The sequence below is a fragment of the Camarhynchus parvulus genome, chromosome 10 (assembly GCF_901933205.1).
Source record: "Camarhynchus parvulus chromosome 10, STF_HiC, whole genome shotgun sequence".
NCBI classification, from domain to species: Eukaryota; Metazoa; Chordata; class Aves; order Passeriformes; family Thraupidae; genus Camarhynchus; species Camarhynchus parvulus.
Window position 1 is genome coordinate 5,194,146 of NC_044580.1, and position 22,554 is coordinate 5,216,699.

Below are 22,554 nucleotides of genomic sequence, written 5' to 3' on the forward strand. Positions count from 1 at the left end.
GTCATTAACCCCAAAGGCTGCCAGGGTGCATTCACAGGCCTGACTCTATTGGATCTATCGAAATTAATTCAGCTTAGCTCCCTGCCAGCTTATAAACTACAGCTTATTTCCCCCAGTTAACACACATGCCCTCGGGACAGACACCCTTCATTCTCTCTGCATGTACCTGAGTGGGAGAAGGTCTGTGCCAGGAGCACAGGCTGGCTGCACGTACTCACCCTGAGCCGTGATGCACAACCACAGCCACGAGGTCATACAGGCAGCTCTCTGGGCCACTGTTTTCAGGCTGTGGTAGGAAAAAACAAACTCCTCAAATATCAGTAGCACCCTGTAATTTGTAATAAAGACATATGCCATGGAACGAATTCCTTGCAGGAGGCATCAGGAGGTCTTCTTACCTCTAACAAGTAGCATTTCATGTCTAGGCCTCGCAAGGGAAACTCAACATACGTATCGACCTTGTTTCTCAGATATGCCGTCCAGTGAAAGCGTTTCAAGTGTAAGCATAGCACCTACAGGGGGACAGTTATAAAAGGTGTGTTACAGGAGGGGGCTGAACTCGATTCTGGACACTGCAATGGGGAGGAAGAGGTCTTGGTTGAACCATTATTTCCTTTGACATTTTTCATGCTGTTATTTCTCATGCTTGTACAAACCTTTGGTAGTTTCTGAATCCAGAATTTTTTGGTGGACTTCTGTTTCTTTTTGCATTTGTGACACATGTACAGCTCTGTCTCATCAAGTTCTTCCAGGTCTGTAAAACTGCGAAGACAATCTAGAAAAAGCAGATATATCAAGTGGTTTTTGTAACATGAAATACAACAAATACAGCAATATAGGTGTGCTCATTTGCTGCAACCATTCTAGTTATATCCATCTGAGCAGCAAAAAAGCTATATAATGTTTAATACAATAATGTGTTGCAACATGCAACCTTCCCTGTTCCTGAAAGCAGCTAGAAGTAGTTTGAAAGAAACAAACATGCATTCCCAAAATCTCCATCTTCCAAACAAGATTCCATCCAACATTCAGCAAAACTGCTTTCAAATTAAGATAAATTATTTTCTAACATAGAATATTCAACTTTTAAAGCCTGTTTGGCTTTAGATACAAAGTGAACAGACAAAACAACAGGGTTTTGTTGAATATTTCATGATTTTCAGCAAGTCTATTCACAAATCTGTAAAAACTAACATCCTGTAAAAACCAAAGTCAGTAACAGTACTGCTGCTTAACCTGCTGGACTGCATTGATGTGATTTAAATGCAGAACCCCCAAGAGCCACCCCCACTGTGGGCATGGGCACATGCATCCCAGGACAGAGCCCCAGCGAACACCACAGGCAACAGTACAGATCAGTGTCTGGGAAGAGTGAACTACATTAGAAATGCTCTGATTAGAAAGAAAATCCTCTTGGGCCTGGTACGATTTCATGAGCCAGGCACTCTTACCTCGTAGCGTGCACATTGGTCCACCCTCTTGGTTTTTAGTACGTTTATTTCTGAACTGACTTGGAATATCTAGCGAAAGGTCTAGAAAGTAATGATTTAAAAACAAAATTAGGGCTGAGTAGAGCAATGCCTAGTCTGTTCAGGCTGACATGCTGGGTCTGTCATGTGACATCTAAATATATCAAGCTTCAGATTTAATCTTCTGCTCTAAGTCACACAGTATTTGGAACACAAGAGGCAGCATCTTACCTAGGAATGGGTCGAACTTTCTAGATTCAGTCCCACATATTAGGCAGTTGACTTCATTTTGAAGAATGCCTCCGAAAATGGCAGTGACAACAGTAGATGCTCCATTTCTAGACAAACCACATCAGAGAAGGACAGTCACCCAGAAAGCCTGAGCTGAATTCCCAACACCTGTCCAATGTTTGGTGCTCACACCTCCTGCTGTTGGGCTGAGCCAATGAAACAGGGACTGGGTGCTCCAGGCAGAACAGGCACTGCAGCTGCCCAGGGGCACATCACATGAATGTAGTGCCTACACTGCTTTATCTTGGACCTAAAGAAAGGGTGAACTTGGGGGCTCTAAGCAGATGCTCAAACTGAAAGTGCTGTGGTGCAGCTGGGTGCATTTCTATAGTCGAGCTGTACTGGATGCTCACACAGGTCCAGGATTTTAACCCTGTAATTAAGACTTCATCTGAAACAAAAATTCTTTCTTCTTTGGTAGGTCAATAATATATTTGTTTTAACTCTACACCCTTTCTTACATATGCTTTTGACTTCTTTGAGCACATTTCTGCACTTCACTGCCAGCGGCAGCTTAAGTTGCATTAAAACATGATAAACAATGTGCAAGATCAGCATTGTTCTCTAATCTTTCATTACTCTCCTACTGAATTTTTCAGCAGATTATGTAATGGGCCTGCCTCTCACAGTCCAATTTAAAAACACACAAATTTTAAGTTACATTATTATACACTCCTAAGGCTTGCAGAAACCTGTGTTCCTTGCCTGCACTCCACCTACATCTTTACAGCTCATCCCAACGCTTCCTGAGCAAGAGGAAATAGCTGCTCACATGGACTGGTGCACAAGAAGAGAGCATTCACAGCCTATCTGTTACTTCACTGGAAGCATTAAAGTGCCCTCACAAGAAGGGCAGATTATCCCACGTCACTGCACAATTGGAAAGCCCTTCTCAAGACAAATTTACATTAGATAGGTGAACAAAGGTTAAATTCTCCTGGGATTTTGACATCCAAAATACTGATAAAACAAAATCAGTTTAGATTTCAAATAAATGTCAATCCTACAAACATTTTAAGATTCTTCTGGGGGATTTTTAAGCATCAGCAACACAACATAAATGCAGTAAAGAGTACAGTCTGAATTTTGTTAGGCTTTCCCTAACAAAGCATCTATAAAACCCTGCATCTCAGGCCTGCTTACTCTGTCCTAATCAGTACAGAAGGAAAAACTCAAACTCTAGTTTTCTGTAGGGAATTAGGGACCAAATGTGCAGGCTAATCTGACAACTTTCCTTCCTGAAGCAAAATAAGGTTTTCTCTCTTGTGTGAGTTTCAATCTAAGAGAAAATACAGCTAGGACAGAGGTCAGAAAAAACAGTATTTTGAGAAATACAGAAAGAGGAGTCAAACACCCAAATTACACCTGTTTCAAGGTACACAGTAGTATGAAAACCAAAATTATGCACAAAAAAAAGCACCACCTCTAACTGTCAAGTGATACATGAGATCATCTGCTGGAAAACTGACTCCAAGTGATAACTGCACTACTCAGTCATTTACACAGGAGGTCTGCTCACAATTTAAACATCAAAATTGCTGGCCATCGTTTTTGCTCCTGCATCATTGAGACTATCTATCACCCTAAGACAATTATATTGTCTGGGGAGAAGAAAGAATTCTATGGGCTATAGAAAATAGTTTTTTATTTCTGAAAGACAAGTGAATTAAAATGACTTTACAACTTAGCCTGTATGTTCACTCACGCCTATGAAAACTGCTGATCTAAGACACTTCCTTTTGAAGGGACACAGATTGTACAGAATGCTCATCTTCATAACCTACAGTTTTGTACTGCCTAAAGTTAGAAGCACTGAAGAAAACTTAAAACAAGGAACACTGAATCTGAAATTCCAGAGCCACCACATGCAGACCCATGCAAAGTCATGAAGGCTTTGAAGAAATTAAAAACCACTTCTTACATGCAACATTTGTTGCTTCCAGACAGGTTAGAATTTTCTTGCAAGATTACTGAACGTGAAACACCGTTGAAGCCACCCTGGAGTTCCAGGTGTAGATGGTCCAAAAGGTAACGCATGAACTCGTGGGCATCCTGTTGCTGGTATCCCCTTAAGAGAAAAGGAAACAATAACAAAATTGCTTTAGAGGCAACACACAGCAAGCACCAGGGTCACAGGAAAAAAACCTTTGCTTCTTTAATCCTACTGAGCAAACTTTCCATATGCGCTTGGTACCAAGAAAGTTTGCCAAGTAGCCTCTGGAAGGACACGGCAATGTCCTGACAAAATAAGTGATTTTGGTCCTTTGCAGCTCACACTCTCTGCATGCCTCTGGTGAGAATGGAGAAACCTTTAAGAATATACCATTCAGATAGGAAGAGAAAGCAGCAGGGAGCAGGAGACACCCACCATGTGCTCACACAGCTGGGCCTAACGGAGCTGCCACATTGTTATCTGGCCTCACCAGCCCTGCCTGTGCCAGGGGCATCCCAGGCCTGTGTCCCTGTTAAATGAAATACACAAGGGATGGCAGCAGTGGCTTCTCCTCTCTCTTCTTTGGTACTGACTGTGTTTGATTTGTGGCTCAGCAGAACTGCTTTGAATCTCATTCAGACAGGACACTATTTGTCCCTACTTTGAATCGGCCACAGATGAAGGTCAATATATTGTAATCTCAAACCTGGTAAGATTCAAAGAAAGACACCACAAAACATATTGTTCGTGTGGGATGCAGAGTCAGTATTTCTGAGTGGTTCTAATTCAGTCACTGATCCCACTCACTTTGGCAAGTACCTGTGTTTGTTTGTCTGTTTAGTCCCCTCCTCACCAAAGGCAGGAATTTAGTCTCTAGGTTTGTTTTCCACATGCATCTTTCAGCATCAATATGAAGTCTGAAATAATTAGGATGAGAGCACCATTTCTTCTAGGATGAGATCTACAGCCATGCTCAGAGTTGCAAACTTCCCCTGCATAACTCATATTCTGGGAGAGGGAGGTAATGGCAGGGGTATTCAGAGCATCTCTTGAGCATTGGGATTTGGTAGGACAGGGCTCCAGTCTCACATGTGCTGTGCCATCAGCAGCAATGTTGCTCAATCACCATTATTATTTCACCACTAAGAAACCTTACCAAAAAGAACAGAGAAGCCATCAGGGTAAAACATTCCTTTCAAGTTATTTAAGCTGAATCATGCATCAAATTCAACAAACAGCTGCTGTGCACTTGCCATTAAGCTGCACACTGAGACAAAGCATGACAAGATACGTAGTGAAACACTGAAAGCTTTGTGCAACACTGACCTAAGTATGTGCAAGTCATTGTAGGCCTCAGCTACAGAAATCCCTACATAGCAAGAGCTGGCTTCCCCTCCATCTCCTGTCCGTTCCGTTCTCATAAGCTGCTTCATCAGGTCTCCCCTTTTCCACCTCACTACCCTGCCTAAGTGCTGGCAATAACTGTCAGGTAGGAATGTCTGGGAGAGAAATATAAGTGGGTTTATAAATGTGAGTGCTCAGGGGAGGGAAAAATCCTGTAAGATTCATGGCAGAGTACCCAGAAGGGGAGAGAAATGCTAACAGACTCACTGCAACAGAAATATGCAATGTGAGGCTGATGGGCTTAGTGAGGAACACAGATGTGTGCAGTGAGAGTATTGCTAAGAGATAACAGAACAAAACCAAAAATTTTCACCTTGTAGGATTACAGTAATGCTTTCCTCCAAACCAGCAGCTTTAAAATAAATCCAAGAGTCTGTATATAGACACATGGGCAGCACTGCCTACCTTTTACACAGAAAACCCAGCACCCAGAAACACTGCTGTGCTTCAACAGGCCACAGTCCTGTACAGCCAAGATAGGACTTACTGACCCAAAGTTGCAAAGAAATTATATGTTTGTTAAAACTGCTGGCATTACACTTCCTTGATTCTCATAAGCTAAATGAAAGATAACTAACTATATCAAGAACAGAACAAACAGATTTGTGTTGTTTGGGTTATTCATTGTGCAGATGTATTCACAGCATCTTTTCAGCAGTGCTAGAGATAGAACAGGTAAGAGGACACCTTTATTATGTGAGAACATGGAGCAATTGCAGTGGTTTTGGTTCGCTAATCTGAGTTTTTCAGTTAATACACCAATTAATGTAGTGGGTTTAGCACTGGCCAAATGCCAATGTACTCCTTAGAATTATTTATTGATTTTTTTGCTGCAAGATAAGGATTAGGAGGAGAGCAAAGCAAACTCAAAACTTTAAAGGGCATAAAGAAATCTTTATTAACCAAACTAAAAGAAAAATATTAAGAAATCAGAATAAACCTTCAGAACACTTCTCCCTCCAACTCTTCTTTCTTTTCTCTCTGACAATATAAAGAGACAAAATGTGGTATTTTCAGTCAGTTTATTACTTCTAAAATAATCTTTCCTCAGTTTACTTAGGGAGAGGAGTCTTTCTTGCCATGTCATGGAGATTTGTTCACAAGAAACAGTTCTTTCATGGTTTTAATTTTCACTAATAGCAGCCACCTGGAAATTTACAATTGTGAAGTCTCTCCTACGTTTGGTAGATTTTTCACAACTACTACCATGGGTCATTTCAGTTTGTTGGAGTGCAATTTTAAGGATGAGCTGTTCTAGTACAGAGACAAAAGTTTTCTTTATCTATTTTTGGGAAACAGAGGTCTCTTCTATCCCTGGAGCAAAGTTTTCCATCTCTTTAATTACTCTCTAAACTTTTCATCAAATTACAGCTACTTCAACATCTGCTTGCTTTAGTATTGGTGCTCCTGCTCATGGCTGTGGTTAGAACACTACCCCTCTCCAAGGTATTTTATGAGTTATAGGGAAAAAGAGTCTGATGTATTAATTATATCTCCATCACAGCTTTAAAAGAGAATTTTAGCTTAAGACTAAGGCTTTTTTTTTTCCTCATTTGGGCTTTGGCTCTTTTTTCTTATCAATGTTGGTTTCTTTATGTTGTTCTTTTTATGTGCTTTTAATTTTCTTTTTTTTGGCGGGGGGAGAAGTGGCGCTAGCAGGTTTCTTTGTTTTCAAATGGAATTTTATAGCACTGAGTGAGTTAATTTTATTTGTGCTTTGCATTAGGAAATGGCTTTTTGTTGTTGGTCACATGATTTCTGCCAGGCTGTGGCCACAGAGGCTCAGAGCATTGCTTTCAGCTGTTTCTGTGCTTCTGAATTGGGATTGTGTTGTTAATGGTGATCTCACAGAGGCGTATTTCACTTTTTTAAATGGTTTAACAGGGTGTCAATGTTTAAAATTAGCTAGCTGATTGGTTTTGCCAGGTCCAAAGGAAGCTGTTACGGTTTCTGTAGGGAATTACTTCCATAGTTGGTGGATTTTTTCCTTAACTAAAAACCAAACTATGATAAACTACAACAGCAACTTACCTTCATCACAATATATCCTAACAGGTTTCAGTGCTCCTTTGAAAGAGGTTCAGGGGTCAGGACAGGGAGACCTTTGAGAGGAATGATACTTGGGTTTACTTGAGTAACCTTCTTTACCACTTTCTCTTTATTGTCTCTTTTGTAAGTATGGGCCCAAAATGCTTATTATGCACAGAATTTTTCTCTTCTAGCCCTTGTATCATGTCCAGCTGGTGACTACTGTATTTTGAGAGAATCAAGGAAGTTTCAGCCAGTATGTTTGCATTTAGACCTGTAGGTGCTGTATCTTTTTTAATCTGACTGCATCATTTTCTTATTGCAGCCAAGCCTGGGTTCAGTCAACACCCTGCCCTTGGCACTTACCAACCACTCAATAGCTTGATTCCTTTGGAGCACTAGCTCAAAGGTACAAATACCACTGTTTCTCCCGTGAGATCTTAGTCTCTCTGAAACTGCTACATGTGGCAGAAGGGCAGAAGGAAAAAGCAAGCACTACTGATGAACAGAAAACTGCTGATCAAAGCAAAGATCCTTTTCAAAGCACATCTGTAGGCATATGGAAAGCTACACAGAGTGCATCCTGTGGATGCAGTCCATTTCAAAGTAGGACACCAGCAATATGTGGTTGCAACCAAGAATACTGTTATTTTTTTAAAAAACTTACCTAAAATTTGGCATTATTTTCCAAACAACATAAAATAAAGACTCTGGACTAAATGCAGTTTGGCTTCCTTGCCATAAAGCACAGAGTGTCTTTCTGAATTCTTCCACAAGTGAACTGTAAAGAAAGTAAGAGCTGGTGTTTAATGTGCATTTGTTTACAACCCTTAGAGGTTTACTTGTTCAATGGTACAAGTATCAGACAATAGCTGGGTTAAGACTGTAACGACAAGGTAAATATCCTTTCCAGTAGCTTCAAAGATTTCATGTCCAAAATCCTACCCACAATTGTTGAAGACACACAGATTTGGAAAATTATATTTCAGATGTTCAGGACAGACTCATGTGAACACCTATGCACTGTTTGTCATTTTAGTGCAGACTCTGCTAACATCTTTTTAACCCTTGCTCAAGCAACCTACAGATCATCAATCACTTACTCCTGAACTTTCTGCAGTAGTAGGCGCAGTAGGTTGACTTGCAGTCACATCCTCATGACCCTGTTTTAGCTGGAAGTCAGGAGCATAATGTCTGCAGCACATATCAAGAGGACTTCTTAACATGATTTAACATGTCACACTCCAGCACTACCTGATGTATGTGACTGCCTCTCCCTGCAGCATCAGACCTGTAACAGCAAGCTGCAAGTGATATGAGTTTCTTTCTTTGTAGACAGCTATTCTCTGTGCCTTTGTCCCCTGTGAATTGTGCAAGATCAAAAGTATCCAGTGGCCCCAGCAGCCCAAACTTGCTGTTCCCTGCACAGCTAAGAGCTCACAAGGCACACACAGCTTACACATTGTTATCCCCCTGGCTCCTGGTGTGGTAAGTTCGCCGCCCTGCCGTCTTCCCATTCCTCAGCTCCACTGCAGGCAACTCTTTGAAGTAACAGCAAAACTGCTGAATGTTACTAGGAAAAATGAAATAAGAATGAAATCCTTAAAGGGCAGAGGAAAAGGATAATATTATGTATTCTGGAGCTTGTTCTTTGAAATGCATAAACACCACTTCATGCAGTGATACAGGATGGCAATCGCAAACAGTTTAAGAGACAAGAAACACTATAGCAAATACCTTCTGTCAGTAACTACGCAGATCTGCAAATATCACTGTCATCCCAGCTTCCTAAAACGATTACATTTTGGCTCTGCTTTGACTAAGAGATACCCTGCCAGACAGAGCTATCATTTCCTAACAACCCAGACTTGCATTTGCTGAGGAAGTTAACTTATTTACTGGCCTCGGCACTCTCCTGGTCTGCCAAGGACACGGCAGGTTTCCTCTGGAATGCCGTACCACAGGATGTGCCTCACACCATGAAACACAACTTTACCAACCCATGCACACCCACTCCTGCAAATTCAGATCCACTTCTGTCCAGTGGGACCATGCCAAATTCACCTGCCCAATGCTACAGCACACAAGCCCCCTGAGAGTGGTGGGAGAGCTGGGGAAGGTACCTGAGTGACTGCAGGATTGCATTCATGAAACAAGTGTTCCCCAGGTTCCGCAGGCCTGTGGCACAAAGGGCAGTGGTGCTTCCCTAGAATGAGAACAGTCAGGTTACAGAAAGATTTATCACTGCTCCACCACTTCCCTCCTGCAGAGCCATCACTGTCGGACCAAGCACAAGTCTGAACAATAACCAACTACACTGAGTGCAGCTGCAAAGCTAAAGCAACCACCTCAGCAGCTCAAACTGCCCTGAAGCTCCATCTTGACATGAAAACTCTTTCTTACTCATTCCTGCCAAGAGAAAACTATACTACATCTTTTCCTGTGCAAATAAATCTAGAATAGGACAATACAGGTAATCACAGGCTCTTATTGCCAAGGATTTGTGTGTGTGTGTGTATGTATGTTAAATATTCACACTCCAATAGTGTTCAGTGAGAACTGGATAGCAATTTCCCTACCGTGCCTTTGAAAACTTAAAGTACCAATCCTCATCCATATTTTCCCATGTCTAATATGCACAGTATGGCCACCTCCAGGTTGTTTTTAAGTCACCAGCACTAGTCTGAGTCTCAGTGGGATTCTGTGGTGGCCAGAAGGGTTTTTGAAAGACAAGACAACAGCATTTATTTGGGAAATAAACAGTCAAGTTAGACTGTGCAAAGAAGAGGCAAAGAGTTGAAAAAAGAAAAGCAAAATACACACAATTTACAGCCTAGAACAATGAACCCACAGATGCGCTTGCTTTTCGCCAAATTATCTCCAGGGTGGGTGGGGAGGAAAGGGAAGAAAAATGTGGACAACACTGCATTTATGATTCTAGAATCTGCAACATTTGTACACATTACACTGTCTACAAAATACCACACTGGAAGTTCACCAAATTTCTGGGCATTCTTCATTATTCTAACAGAATTTAAAAGCTGGGCTTTTACATCTTTTAGTGTCTCAAAGTGCAAACACCACAGCGTCCTGAGCACATTCTTTTCTCACTCTTGCCCCAAGTGCTACAGCACAGCACTAATGCAGCATTGCCCCTGCAGTTCAAGATAAGCTTCAATAAGCCAACAATAAAAAATAATCTGTTGTTAGAGGCAATATTGAAGTATTAATAAAACTGACAAAACAGCAAAGAGTAGGAAGAATAAAATAAGCTTTTAGTTCAAGCTTTCTAAGTCTGTCTTGTCCTTATCTCAACGTTGCCTGGAATTTTTATTTTGGTTTTTACTGGCTGTCATTTTTCCAAACAGAAATGATGCTGTGTACTGCCATAGCAAGAAAACCCCACTATTTCTCCTAGGCTTCCTCAATCTCTGCAAGACTGGGACAGTGCAGGAAATGCAGACAGCACATTCAGACATCCCTAAACTGACTGTAGTAGTGCATTTTTAAAAGTAACTAAACCCCTCCAGACTTTGCCAACAGCAACCAACTGCTTTGCTCCACCCCAGGCTCTTGCTCCCGTTCCCATCCCCTTGGGCAGTTGTTCCTATGGCTGAAGGAGCTGCTGTTCCAGCTGCTTTTGGTGACACTGCTGTCCCACAGCCCAAAAGCTCTGCTCCATCTCTCCCCCATTTTCCCAAGGGTGAAAATGAACCAGTTGAATACAGCTGGGTCAGTATCTCCCCTCTCCATCCTCAAATTCTGGAAGAAATTATGAAAACTCCCGTAACACAATCTGCACAAAAGAGACATCTGACTTGCGACATTCTTTGTTTGGATGAAATGATGCAGCCCTTTCGCCATCTAGCCAGGGCTGGATCCTCCTCTCCTGGGTGCTATCCTGCAGATCTGAAGTTGTAATAGCAGGAAGATGAAATGAGGAGAAGAAAAGCTTAAAAACAGTCCATAGTTCCTCTTGAAAGCAAGTTTTACTGAGCTCTTTTAAAAAAACTGGTAACATTTTTTACTTTTTCATAACAATTACTCTTAGCCTCCCTCAAGAATGTACCTCCTCCTTTGTCTTCTGCACCTGGGACAATAAAAACCCAAAAAACAAAAAAAATGACAAAGGCTCCTTGTCTGCTCAGAAAACCAAAGCTCCATCTTGACATGAAACCTTTCTAAAGCCCAGGAAAGCTCAGCCTACATCAACAGAAATGCAGCAAAGCATCAGCCATGTTTGTGTGTGAAAGGGCTTTTCAGGTGTGTGGTCAGAAGATGCTAAAGAGCACCAAGAACAATTTGGGTCTAGGCCAACTATAAACCTCAGCAGGTTTACAAAAACCCTTTAAACTCACTGTACCAGATCTGTTGTACTTACATTTACTTTCAATAACTTGCTGTTCAGAGATGAGTTTTCCAATAGTTTTCTTTTCCTATGTCTGTCTGATGTAAAGGCTGAGCTGTTGGAAAACAATTGTAAGTGGTTATTTACCAGAAAAACAATGTATTGTGTGGAATGGACCAGAGAAAATCAACTTGTGTTTAGCAAAGTGATTCCATCTGTCACCAGGTGTCACTGACAGCAAACAGGCTCCCCATTGCTGCAGTATGAAATTGGCTGCACCTCCCTCAGGGCACAGCCCCATGGCCCACCAGTAAGTTTATGCAGGATGTTCTGCTCAGGGATGTGTGCCTTCAAGAGTGGCCTTAGTAGCAGCTACTTGTCATCTAAAATATTCATCCTTCTCCTAGGTCAAAGAAATTAAGTTCTTCTGTCAGGAAAATCATCTAAGCCTTTAAAAATATAACTTAAAAAAATCACAACAAAATTAAGTTACCAAAAATCAAGAATATGTGGAATATTAGTACTTGTGTATTACAACTGACTTCTCTTACTTAAAGAAAAATACATGGAAGTTCTAACATTTGTGTAATACTAAGTTACAAAAATAATTGCTTAGTCTTTTGCACATCAATGGAAATTAATGGCCTCTCAATTAAACCAGTTGATGACTTCTCTCTAATTTGATACTGAAATCATAGCTTGTTTCAGGTTTGGTTGGTAGGTTTTTTCCTTTTTCTTTCTTTTTTATTAAAATGCCCTCCAAGCATTCAAAAACTACCATTACACAGAATGGAAGCCTGCACTGTATCTTTTACCTCCCAAGAAGTTACATCACTTGGATGTTTCCAATTCACTTCTCATTATACTTAAACATCTTTACATCTCATAATGTACCTGACAAGACCATCAAAAGAGGATGGAAAATAATGAAAATATTAATATAACCTACCAAGTAATTGATACACTTAGCTCGGGGAGGATCCAGAGATTTCCCCAGATCACAGGAATTTCGTAGCAGGAGTCCTGTGTGAACTCAGGGGTATTTTGATGTACATGGAAGCACTGAAAGCACCCATATTTCTGCTTGGTATTAGGTAAGATTTTCAGGCCAACTGTGCAAGCACTTTTTGCTCTCTAGGCCTGGCCACAGCACATATGTCACCCAGGATCAGATTATCTGCTTTACAGTGGAACAGCACCAGACAGAGACAAAGGAAAAAATGTCTCTTCTGTGCAGTTACAAGTTAATAAGTCTTCTTAATCTTTTTGCTAGCAAATCAAACTGTACAATTAATATGAAGACTACTCCCCCCCGCACTTCTTCTTGAATTTCTCTGATAACAAAAGCTTATTCTGTTTTTTTGACAAAACTCTGACAACAGAACAAGACATACGATCATGATCAATCAAATCCATTTGTTCTGCACCTCTGCTTCTCAGTGATGAAAAGGTTTTTAAACACAGTGTCAGACACACGGAAGGATTAAGACACGTGTAATTAGGTACATATACACATATGAAACAAATACCACTTCAACGATGCACTATTACAAGTTTGCCCAAGGCAGTCTGGGTGCAAACAAACTACTTACTTTTCCAAGTTCTGTAGGTGCTCTCTGACCTTCTGTACCAGGCCCAGCTTGGTATCATTGACTACAAAGTCATCACAACGATAACTGCAAGAAAAACATTTTTCAGAATATGCAAAGCACCTCAAACCACACAAGCCTATGTGTGGAAAGCACCAAAGGGATCCAGTGAAAGATTATGAGAACTGTGGAGCACAACACCTCACACTGAGCTTGGTTCCCTCCAAGAAACCCCCTCCAGCAGAAGAGGATGCAGGAACCATCTTATTACATGGGTTTTCTGCTAGTTTAGTTCTTTGTTATAAATCAAAAGCATGATGTACTGCCTGGACCGAGGCAGAATTCTAGTTCCACAAAAACTGAAACAGTGTAATGAAAAGCAGACTTAGTAGTCTATCCACAGATTCATGAGAAAAGATCAACTGACCCCTGGTAAACAGAATACAAAGCTTTTATTAATTTTTAAACTATTTTAACATTGTAAGTTATCACTGAAACCTGAAGTGCTGAACAGATATAGACAACACATAAAAGTCTGTGCTACTGAAAAAACACCAGGGAAGATGATGGACTAAGAGATCACTTGAGAGTTCCAAAGTCAGGCCCGAAGTCTGTGGCAACTTGCACCTCGAGCTTAACCACAAATATCATTCAATCACTCATCAGTTTCTGTACATACTGTGAAGTGTCAAATTACAGCTTCAAATTTTGGCAGGCAAGTGAACAAGTGAGGAAAACTAACTTTGGATATGTTTAATATCAGAACTGTAGCTATGTCTCTCCTTTCCCTTTGGCACAAGAGTGACTCAAATGCAAAATACATCATCGCCTCAGGCTATTCCTCTGCTGGAGCAGATACACATTTGCTTCCTAATTTAATGAAGCTATTGACTTCAGGCACAACTGGAATTCACAACACTCTTTGTTGCATAAATCTGCAGGTATTGCCAGTGTTACTTCGAACTCTACATTCCTGAAAAGGCTACAAAGTTGACAAAGTAAAGGTCCTTGCCACTGAATGGAGCCCCTAAGATCAGTGTGTTCAGTACCTCTGATTTTTCCCTCTAAGAAGAGAAATTAACATGACGCCTCTCAAGACATCCAAACATTGCATGAAGACGTTATGGTGTGGCAGCAGCTCTGTGGCCACAGAGAGCAAACACAACTTTCCCAGGCATTGTCCTGGAGAAGGCTGTGAGATGATCAGAGAAAAGAATGAGAAACAAGTCTTATCTTCACTTGCTGCACCTGTTGTTGTGAACACGTGGAATGTGTTATGGAGATTTGTTTACCAAAGGTGATTTCTTAATTGGCCAGTGGTGATGGTGTTTGGATTGAAGGACCAATTGGGTCCACCTGTATCGTGTCTGTAAGGGCAATGGGTTTCTTAATAAGTACAGTATAATAAAGTGATTGATTAGCCTTCTGGAATCAGAGTCAATGCTAATTATTACCCAGCTGGGGGCCTGTGACAACATTACGGGTACTTACACAAGATCTAGAAATTAGTAAGATCACCAGTATTTTTTCTTTTACATTTTTAAAGATGGCCACAGACCAAGTTAGTTTGGGAGGGAGAAGAAGTCTGCTGATGTACTTATTTTTCAGCCACATCTTAGGTAGTCCTTGTCAGCTTTTTACCTACAAAGGCCTAGTGAGGTGCTCCTGCATTTGGCACTCCCACAGGAGCCAGCTCTCAGGCCAACACAGAGCACACAGGCCCAGTCAGCCAATACACAGTGTGGGACTGCTGAGCAGGGGCAGCTGCACCAGCACAGTCACACTGCTACTAATGCTGGAGTAGCTGCTGGTGAGAAAACAGGGCATGGAAGCAGATACAAGCTCACTGAAACCTTCAATGAGAACTTATTGCTGAAAGATAATTTCATTGCTCCCGTGCCCTGAAGATTACATTAACCTTATTTTTACACACCAGTTTAGCACATGCCCCAAGATGGAAGAATAAAAACAAATACATCAGTAAATGTCAGGGTCCTTCCAACACTGGAAAAATAATTTTAAGTTTCACTTAGAATCAAGACAATCTTCTATTTCTCTTTTTAATAGGTAGATTTTTTAAAAAACCTCTCTTGCAACACTGAGGATTCAGCACTACTATTAGAAATAACAGCATTACCTCCAAACCATTTTGGATAAACCAAGTAAACAGATTTAGAAGTAGTTTATGTTTTAGTAACCTAAATTTGCTAAGCCCACACACCTTAAGGGTAAACTGCTGAGAAATTACATCCTATATGTGAAGCTGCCATTCAAAACAGCTGCCTAATTTATGATCCGCAGGATCACTGTAAATTAACAAATACCTTTTTTGGATACAGTAGCTACACCAACCACACAGAACAAATTCTATACCTTGCAGAGGGTCCCTTATATGGGCTGGCACAGTATTTTCCTCTATACACTCTATTTTTAGTACCTCTGCTACTTCCAAGACCTAGCCTCCTTTGCTTCTAAAATGGCATTAAGCCAGTGAATATATGCACTGCTCTGGGAACCTGAGTGCTTACTGCTGTTACAGGGCTTAGGAGGGACAGGACTTCATGCTGTGTTTAAAAGCCCTGACTAGATTTGAAGAATTTGAAGGATAGGAAAAATTAAGAAAAGGTTTTCTTAGTTATGCCAACACCTTATATGAATAAACAAAGAGCTCAAGTTTTACTGTCTGCTAAAAAGGCTTTTTACTCTTCTTATTTTCACTGATTGTAGAATGCAACATAATATGACTAAGAAACCTCATTTTCCAATGCCCATGGCACCAGCACAGTAAGTCTGGTTTGTTTTTAAAGAGAACCTTCTTCACAGAGACTAAAAAAGAATTTTTCTAAGTCCTTGACAGTTGGTTATTTTTACACCAGCCAGGAACACACACACACCCACCCCTGACACAGCTGTGTCCCTTTAAGGGGTAACAAGGAGTGTAATGGATGAGAAATCTGACCTGCAAACTGTGTCTGGGATTAAATGAACACAGGAAACATATTATGCAAATATATCAACAGGGGAGCCTTTCTTCTCCAGTGCCAACTGTCTGTGCACTAGCACAGAGAAAACCAATTTACAAGAGTCCTCTTTCAGGAAAGTGGGTTCTTACATGTATCATTTTACTTCTCGTGCACAAAAAAAAAGCCCTAACACAGAATGAGAAAGCACCCTCTGACAGTTTGAAGACAAAAAAGATCTGTACTTCTTGCAAACTCTTTGTGTGTAGTACTTTAGAACTAACTGAAAGGCTGATTACCTCAAAAAGTGGGATTCAGGACTCTCTCAGCAGTTAAGATCTCAAATATAATTTAGTCTGAGTGTTTAGTATTGCATCTTTTGTCTCAAAAGCGACCAAAGAATCAAGAAGAGAGTTGTACTCTCGTAACAAAATATTAACAAATTCTCTCAACTTTTCCACTGGTAAAACTGACCAGTTGAATAGGAGGACTGAGTAAGCAAAGAACAAAACCCTCTGGAAAGACTCATTACAGGTTATGGCATGGCCAAAGGATCAAATGCTGCCTTCTTAGAAAGCCCATACAGGCCTGTTCACTGATACTATCATGCAAGCCAAGGAACACAGTAAATTGGGATCCATAAGATAAAAATGGAATAACAGCATCGTGCTCAACTTTGTGCAGTAAACAGAACTGCACATAAAAATATAAAAGCTGGCACTGAATCAAAATATCTGCATTATTTTTACAGTAGAAATAAAATTCAATTAAGTCTTAGGATGGTATTTTATTGACTTTCAAATTATTGAGGCAGCCCACCCTGGTAGCATAAAATACTCATCTTTACATAAAGGTTCACTTAAAAGAACCACCATGGCATAAACTTAGGACTGCCTACTGGATTAATGTCTACACTGCAGTTCACAAATAGGCTATTCAAAGCTATTGAAAGCCCATTCACTCTCCACAATACCTAATTATGTCTCAAATGTACCCAACTATTAGCTTTAACTGGCAGGAGCCTCCACAGTACTGTCCAAAATAAAGGGGGAAAAGTTGATCTGGACGCCTTCTGTTTCATCTTTAAACTTCTGTGCTCATTTCAACTGGGCACAGTAACAAATTCAAGTATCTTTCCCTGATTATCATGTGGGAAAAACCTGAAATATCCTAAATGAAAGCAAAGATAAACTGCTTTTGAAACTTGTTCACCTTCACATTAGCAAAGGAGTTATAATTTGCTGGTGAATTACCTACACAACAGGAACTCCCCAAGGCAAAGCTGGCTACAATTAGTTCCAGTTCATCCACAGATGACTCAGCCCTCGACTACAGCAGAAAAGACATCACATGCTGAGCTGCTTCCCTTCTGTGCTCCCACAAACACACACCTCCCCAGGTGCAGGTCTGCCTGCCCTGCCCAGCACAGCTGGGGTCAGTAACACATCCCACAGCCCCCAGTCTGGCTGCTGGTATTCTGCAATGCCCACACAGGGTTTGGGATAAGGTCAGCAGGGTGCTCAGACTTGCTGCTGTAACTCATCAAGCCTCAGCAAGTTTGGAACACTACTTGTCATAATGGAGATATAATCAAAGACTTCAAATACCCTGCTAAAATTCCTGCACAGATTATTACCTTCAGAATGACTGGAAGACAGGGTATAATTCAAACAAAACAAAAAGCCACAACACAGAACTCAGCTGCTACCAGTATTGATTGGGAAAGTGAAACTAGCTTCTCACAGCTGTCGCAATGCTGGTAACCTGTGCAAATTTACCCCTTGGAAAACTTGTCTGTTTTCTCATGTATTCACATAGGAGCAGATAAAAATGCCAGTCATTAAAATAAAATGCAAATAAAGCAAAATTCCCCTACATCACAAAGCTACTCAAACCTTTAGTCTATGCTTACATACCTACAGCTGCTTCCACCATCTAAGCAGTTTTTGAGTTGCTCTGAACAACATTTCTTCAGGTGAAATCACATAACTGGGGTTTTACTTGCAGGGGATAAAAATATTTGTTATAGAAGCATTCCTCATAAAACTACTTCATCAAACAGACTTTTTCTCCCTAATGAACTACCCAAAAGACACCCAACTATTTGACTAAAATACCCACTAGAGCAGCCACATATCCAGTAATTTTACAAGACCATAACAGGGATTTCCCCAGGATTTACACTGCTCAAATCCTGCCCTGCCACACTGCACAAGTAACAACACACATGGGAAACCATGGAGCAGCTGCAAATGGGGAAGCACCTGTCAACAGGTTCGCTGAAGGGGGAAGAGGATGGAGGATGCTGAGGCAAAAAGCAGTGCTTTCCACTGACTCCCAGTCTTTGCCCTCTGGGGAACAAGGACCATGGGGAATCCAACATTAGCAGCATCAATATTAAGTTTCCCTAAACAGTGCATATCACACTGCAAGAACCCCACAGAAGGAATCAGCCCAGGCCACTGTGCTGTTTAAAGAAACATTTCTGATTGTTTTCTTTACTATTGCTAGAGACTTGGTGCTGCTTCCCAACAGGACCAGCCACTTTCCCAGACTCATAGAAAGTACACGCACAAACACAACGCGAGTTCAGATCTCTTGGACAGGAACTACAGTGTAATAGTTTACCTTCTGAATTCTGACAAATAAAGGACATGTGAAAGGCTCACCGGGTTGATGGAAGGAGCAACACCAACCAACCAGCTTTTGCAATTAAGAGGTTTGGGTCTCCACACACCCCAAAGCAAAAAGAAGCAACTCCAAACCTCATAGTGCTTATTTCAAAAGGTTTCTTCTCTGTTTAAGACATTTGACATGTGAGAGTTTAGTTACAGCCAGTAACTGTACAGTGCTGCAATACACATGGAAAAGCAGAGTGCTCCAAAAAGACAGGTCTGGAAAGCAAAAGATGAAACGCTCAAAAATGTGTGTAACGTAATACTGCACAAGAGTCTGATGTTTTCACCTTCTAGTATATAAAAAGTTGTCAAATTACAGTGTTTAAACCCTTACCAGTATGTACTGTAACTACTGCAATCCATACACACAGTATGCTGAACTTTCTCCTGTTTTTCTGTTTTCTTATGATTGGTCATAGGAATCTGTGCATCTTCATAATGCTTCTTTGCATGCCCATTCACATATCTAAAATAAATGTAAAAGAAAGAAGTTTATACTTCAAAATAGCTACTCAGCATTCATTAAAAAAACAGGAATAAAAAAGGCATCCAATATTTACAACAGCATTAAAAAGACAATTCATTTGTGTGAAAACACTGGCCAAACCTTCTAATGTTTTCCCCCTTTACTCTCTCCTGTGGTCCAAACTGGCCCCTCCATCTCCTTGACCAAATCCCAGGATCTGTGCTCCTAACAGACTAATGCACTTCCACAACTGAGAAAATCCTGAACCCCCTTTTCCCATACCTGTAGTGCACTTAGTTCTCAGTACTGCCTTCACATATACTCTTGTTACAGCTCTACCTTTTCTCCCCCAGCACTTGTATTTGGGATCCCTTTAACAGAGCGCTGACTCCCATTTTCAGCTTTCCCATTCTGCAGCATGATTTAATGTTACAGACATCGAGTTCATGAACTTGGGCTCTGGAGCTCGTTGTTACATAAGGGAATAAGAAATCTAAAATCCTGCAGCTCTTTTGCTGACACAATGAGCATCTTTATGCTCAAAGTTTGATATATAGGAAATTAAGCATCTTTAATTTAAAAAAAAAGCCCTAAGGTGTATTTTATCTTCTCATTCAATTATTTTCCATTCTCAGGATGGGAGCTGTTTGGAAAGACAAAAAACCCCTGCATAAATAACTGACTCAATATCTACCAACTGCTCATAAGAAAGGCTATTTGGAGACAGTAGTATTTTTTTTAAGATTAGTAACAATTAAAATATTCCAATTATTTATTGCACACCATGAAGTATCTCCCCCTCTCTTAGCTCCCACCAAGTATAAATTTATTAAATAGATAAACAGAGGGGAAAAAAGGGTCAGTGTCAAAAACTCTTAATAGGACACATTATTAAAACTGTAGCACTTAGTGACACCTAGATCAAACAACCAAAATCTGGAGTTTCATTCAAACCACTTTAGGAGACAAAATCACTATGTTTAATGATGCTTTCCCAGAATAACAGCACACCAGCACAGATGTTATCCAACAGAAGAAATCATGTTCATGCTTCAGATACTGTCTGAATGTCAATACCAGCTGCATTCCAGTAATATGTGCATCTCAAACATTTATGTAGCAGCACATTTTCTACAATTATCCTGACATATAAATAACAGCATTGACTATATAATTCCTCCACAATTTATTTGGTGTACTTCAACTAATACAGACATCAAGGTGAAGTCGGAAGGAATTCTGATGGCAGCTACTTCTTACATGCTATGGAAATAACTTTAGGTCCAAAACTACACTGCAGCACATTTAAGCTATTTTCAGTCTCAGCTAAATAGTTGCTGTTTCTCTCAAAATAAGCTGTGCCAACTCATGGCTTTGCAACAACTCTTACTGTGTTCATCTTATCACAAAAGAAACATCTTCCACAGAATGGAACTTTACAATAACCTACTAAACTATCAGTTCTCCACACACTTTTTGAACTGAGCAATCAAATTTACCATCCATTTTACTTTAAAAACCCAATGAAATAAAACCCCCATATCTTGAATATAATCTCTGGACTCTCCTAAAGTAGCAAAGAACAATGTTAAGCATAAACATACAATGTTAAAGGTTTCTTTCGGGGAAATTTTGAACTAACTGCCTCAGAGTGAAGCAACAAAGGAGAAAGATAAAGGTGTGATTAAGATTTGCACACTAACACTGTACCCACCTTCCACAATGGACACTCGAGCACGTCAGACAGACCCAGGGACTTTTATTTGACCGGCACACTATAAAAGATTAAAAAAAAAACCCAAGTGTCAAACGAATGAAGTCTACTTGATTTTAAAACACAATACAAGAATATCAGAACAACAAAAATACTGGCAAACCTTCTCAGTTATCTGGCATTGGTTCTGCAAAACCCAATTTTTCTATTTCTAAAGCTGCTTATTCCCACAGTTGTGATGGCCATCTTGCAATAGAGAGAGGGCAGCCAGGTAGTGCTGTTTTGGTTTACATTTCAACTCAGGAACATGGAAGAAGTTTGTCTAATTTGACCAAAACATTACCAAGAAACCCAAAATTTAACACTGGCAAACAGAAGAGAAAGGGAAGATCTTAAAAACAGCTATTATCAATTAAAAATGGGCTAAAGGAACCACTGGTCTACCCTGATACAATATTATTTGCTTGAATTTACAAACAGCAATGTAAAATATTAACCAGAAGGAAAGAAAAAGAAGCCAAAACCATTCATGCACTTAATCTGTGTTTAAGTGCTGTGTGAAGAAAGCACAACTTTACACTTTCCATGCCAGGAACATAAAAAATCTCTTCCTAGGATTAAAATCCTAGGAGAAATTTCCCACTGTGAAATAACATGTTTGCTTTCACTATGTTATCATCTACGCATGGAACTGGTTCTCAACCAGTAGGTCAAAGCATTATAATGGAAACTATTACTCCTACTTTCCACCCCTACCAGACAATTACAATTTCACATTCAGGTACTTTAAATACCTGTACTGCTTGTTTGTCAAGTGCTAAATTATACTGAAGGAGTGCTCATTCTGCAGGTTGAAGTGTTCTGAATAAAGCCAGCAAACAAGTCCAACCTCTGCATAATACCAAAAAAATCGCATACATCTAAAATGTTCCATCTTTCCTATCAGGGAATAGGAAAAGATGGTTCATCTGTTTACTTTAACTTTTAGGAAGAACTTTGCCCCAATTGCATCACATCAGAAATGTGTAGTTTATCTTCTGCACAAACATCTCCACCCACAATGAACTCACACCACATGGAAGTGACTCCCAATAAGATTAAACACAGAATCCAGAGTTAAATCTGTGACCTCCAATTGCTCTGTTCTCAGAGAATTACACAACTGAGTTTTTTAAGACATTGCTGGAGATTGCATTCTGTATTTCTCTGAGGCTGGCTCAGCAGATAACTACATTAAAGCCTGGCTCTCCAGGCATTCCTCAGTTCAGATCCTGTAGCAGTTATCTTCCTACTTCATAAATTAAATTGGACTGGAAGTTTCAGGCATTACTTAGGACTTTATCAAGACAGGCACCATGGAATGCACAGCAAAATCACAGTCACTGTCCAGAACTACTCATAATCTAAACTAGAGGTAGACAGTTTGGCTTCATGTATAAAGACACTGCACATTATTCCTTTCAGATGGGGTACTGACATGAATACAGTAAGCTTCAAAGCAGGCCAGAAGTGAGAGAGAGTGATCCATAGCAAATCCCTTTTCAATTCCAAGAACATTACACAGCCCTGGAAGTTGACCCCTAAAACAGATTTGGGTGTTCTGGACTTTCAGGTCACACACACTAAATCATGAGGAACGATTTGCATTTGTATAGGTACGATATATTGGCTCCA

At 40.4% G+C, this 22,554-nt stretch overlaps 1 protein-coding gene across 3 annotated transcripts in view; it reads right to left on the minus strand.

Annotated features, from left to right (window-relative positions):
* USP3 (ubiquitin specific peptidase 3) overlaps positions 1-22,554 on the minus strand; it is a 40,581-nt gene that overhangs the window by 4,635 nt on the left and 13,392 nt on the right. For all 3 annotated transcript variants that reach the window (XM_030955344.1, XM_030955345.1, XM_030955346.1), the window contains exons 2-14: positions 20,881-20,941; positions 19,035-19,166; positions 13,066-13,149; positions 11,507-11,588; positions 9,249-9,331; positions 8,585-8,698; positions 7,793-7,906; positions 3,682-3,828; positions 1,701-1,807; positions 1,452-1,532; positions 657-775; positions 399-512; positions 219-286 (exon numbers count right to left, since the gene is read on the minus strand). In XM_030955344.1, the coding sequence (XP_030811204.1) occupies positions 219-286; positions 399-512; positions 657-775; positions 1,452-1,532; positions 1,701-1,807; positions 3,682-3,828; positions 7,793-7,906; positions 8,585-8,698; positions 9,249-9,331; positions 11,507-11,588; positions 13,066-13,149; positions 19,035-19,166; positions 20,881-20,941 (1,306 nt within the window). The remainder of the gene's footprint in view (positions 1-218; positions 287-398; positions 513-656; positions 776-1,451; positions 1,533-1,700; positions 1,808-3,681; positions 3,829-7,792; positions 7,907-8,584; positions 8,699-9,248; positions 9,332-11,506; positions 11,589-13,065; positions 13,150-19,034; positions 19,167-20,880; positions 20,942-22,554) is intronic.